General features: G+C 32.7%; 1 protein-coding gene across 1 annotated transcript; it reads left to right on the forward strand.

Annotated features, from left to right (window-relative positions):
- Positions 1–757: 757 nt before the first annotated feature.
- Positions 758–2413, forward strand: LOC112591883 (52 kDa repressor of the inhibitor of the protein kinase-like). Its single transcript, XM_025335814.1, has one exon. The coding sequence runs from the start codon at positions 758–760 to the stop codon at positions 2411–2413; it is 1656 nt and encodes a 551-aa protein (XP_025191599.1).
- The last annotated feature ends 905 nt before the right edge of the window (positions 2414–3318 follow it).

The following is a 3318-nucleotide window of genomic DNA, read 5'->3' on the forward strand; positions in this document are numbered from 1 at the left end:
ATTTATGTATGAAAATGAAACGAGTTCAAAAACAGTTGAGTATTTCAGCATTTACCAAAATAAAAATAAATAAAACTGACAACCCTACTTCTGAAAATGTATCAATTGACCAAGCTAACTTATCAGAACAACCTTCAATTAGTAAAAATGATACTGATAATCACAACATTGCTTTGACTCCTAATTCTAATAATAGTATGTCTAATGATTCCGATAAGACTCTCACAGCTGCGGAGAATGATATTGGTAATTATGTGCATAATTTAGAAATTGATGATTTAAAAAAAGAAGAACTTTTAAAAACTCCATGGATACCGCATTCGACGTATATTTTCCCTGTTAAAACCAAAAGAAATTTACGATTTCAATTATCTTGGATAAAACGATTTCCATGGCTAAGTTATTCACAAATTTTCGAAGGAGCATTTTGTAGACCATGCGTTTTGTTTGCTCGAGAAAAAGGAGGTAAAGGTGGCCATCAACAATTAGGTGCACTTGTTTCTAAAGAGTATGCTAATTGGAAAAATGCCCTGCAAGATTTTCAATTACATGCTAGTACGTCATATCACAAATTGTGTGTTGAAAAATCTGTTAGTTTTTTAAAAGTGAACGAAGGAAGATCTAAAAATATAACTGAGCAACTTAGTATTGAACGTTCTAGACAAATAGAAAAATTTTACTTTCTGTTATAAAAACAATAATTCTTTGTAGTAAGCAAGAAATTGCTCTCCGAGGTTCAAACGATTTTGGAAATGTAATGAACATAAATACTTTTAATGACGGAAATTTCAGAGCACTTTTACGCTTTCGTGTAGATTCTGGTGACACTATTCTAGAAGAACATTTGAAAAATGGTCCAAAAAATTCTTTGTATACTAGTCCTGGAATTCAAAATGGGATAATTTCGATTTGTGGTGATATAATTAAGTCAAAAATAATTCAAAGAGTTAATGCTGCCGAGTGCTTTTCTGTGTTAGCAGACGAAACTACAGACATTGGAAGAATTGAGCAAATGTCCATATGTTTGCGTTATTATGATGAAGGCGATAAGAAAATTCGTGAAGACTTTTTAGAATTTACACCTGCTGTTGATCTTACTGGAAAAGGACTAGCAACTTTAATAATGAGTAGTTTGCAAAATAACGGCATTAACTGCCAGTTTCTAGTTGGTCAAGGCTACGACGGTGCCTCTGCAATGAGTGGTTATTTACATGGTGCTCAAGAATACATAAAAAAAGACTTCCCCATGGCTCTTTATGTACACTGCAGTGCTCACTCACTCAATCTTGCGTTGGCAAACGCCAGTTCATTGCCCACAATAAGAAACTGTATTAGCACCATTCAAACTGTCGGAACATTTTTTCGCTCTTCTGCTCAACGTAGTGAAGTATTAAGAATATCTATCATCGAAACTCTTCCACAGGCAAGACATAGCACGTTAGTGGCATTATGTGAAACACGCTGGGTTTACAAGCATGAAAGTGTCTTGCGATTCAAAGAACTATATCCAGCCATTATTGTTGCATTAGAAAAATTAGAATCTTCAATAAATAAAGAAACAGCTCAAAAGTCTTGTCAGTTATTAAGTTCAATTAAAGACGCTAAATTTGTTATACCTCTCATAATAATTGAAAATATTTTTTCCTATACATTAACATTGTGTAAACAGTTACAGACAATAAATGCTGATTTGGTCGAAACATGTAATCATGTAGATGATGTGGTAGCAATTTTGGACGAAATGAGAGAAAATAACAATAATCATTTTTCAGACATGTTTTCCGTTGCTGCAATAATGATGAATAAAAATAAAGAAGAAATAGATTTTCCTCGTTTTGCTAATAGACAAACACAGCGTAATAATGTGCCCGCTAATAGCTCTGAAGAGTATTACAAACTTAACATTTTTTTGCCATTTCTTGACCATATAAGAATACAGCTTTCTGATAGATTTCAGAAACACAAATTTTTAATAAAATCATTACAGCAAATTATTCCGAGTAAATGTATACATTCCACTACTGAAGAAATGAATGACTGTGTACAGTTTTATTCCCGGATATTGACAGAACCTACTGTTTTCAAAGCTGAATTTTCAATATGGAAATCAAAGTGGCTTAAAGAAGAGTTACGCCCTAATACAGCAATTGAAGCGCTTGATAATTGTAACATACTTTTGTTTCCAAACATATGGAAACTTTTACAAGTCTTAGCCACTATACCTATGTCAACAGCGACACCAGAAAGAACATTTTCTTCTTTAAAAAGATTGAAAACGTATCTTAGGAACTCGACTGGTGAAACTCGTCTCAACGGATTAGCATTAATGTCGATACACAGGGAAATAAATGTTGATCCAGAAGAGGTGCTAAATCGGTTTGCAAAACAGCCGAGGAGAATGATGTTACTTTAAAAAATTTTGGTTTGTTGTAAATTTAATAAAAAAAATGTGTTAAATACAGTATAAATAAAAATAAAAACTTATATATTTGGAATAATGAGGTTAATTTATTCTTGTATTATTGGTACCTTAAACAATGATATATGGTTATATTAAATTAAAATTCTTAAAAATGTTTTTGTAGTTTTATATTATAATGAAACCCCCCCCCCCCCAAAAATAAATCCTGGATACGGCCATGACCTATACTATAATCGTGCATGATGTGACTATATCAATTAACTATCAGTTGTGTTCGGTGTTTGAATTGTGTCACAGTGTAAAATTTTGTGTTGATTTTTTAAAAATGGAAAACGAAATTCGACGTATTACATCGGAGAGGGGAAATGATTTGTTGCTAGTCAATGGGCACAAATTTAGGTGTATCAGGCAGCGGGCTGATGGATATGTAAGATGGAGGTGCTGTAAAAAACAGTGTACGTCCACAGTGTTGATGACGATTGATGATTTAATTATAGAAAATGCTAGTGAACATAACCATCCTGTTGATCCGATACAAAAAATTGATCGACAAGTGTTGAGAGAAAGTTGCAAGCGAAAAGCTACAAGTAATATATCTACCCGGCCAATAAAGTTAATTAGAAATGAACTTATGAATAGCGTAAGTACTGAATTAGAACATAAAGATTTAAAATCGGTTAGAAAGGCAATGTATATTGAACGAAGAAAAAATCTCCCTCCCTATCCAACATCTTCTGAAGATGCAATTACAAAAATAAATGAATTTCAAGATGCAGATTTTTTAATGTTTAGAGGGGAAAAGTTTGTACATTTACCCGAAGATTCTACTTTTATTTGTTTAACCACTAAAGAAAATCTTCAATGTCTGACCAGTTGTACCGATGTATTTACAGACG

This window comes from Melanaphis sacchari, unplaced genomic scaffold (assembly GCF_002803265.2).
Source record: "Melanaphis sacchari strain LSU unplaced genomic scaffold, SCAv2.0 Contig1468_pilon_pilon, whole genome shotgun sequence".
NCBI classification, from domain to species: Eukaryota; Metazoa; Arthropoda; class Insecta; order Hemiptera; family Aphididae; genus Melanaphis; species Melanaphis sacchari.

Bases quoted from the DNA above. Each gene is read 5' to 3' on its own strand.
- LOC112591883 (XM_025335814.1), top strand. From the start codon at position 758: ATGAACATAAATACTTTTAATGACGGAAATTTCAGAGCACTTTTACGC.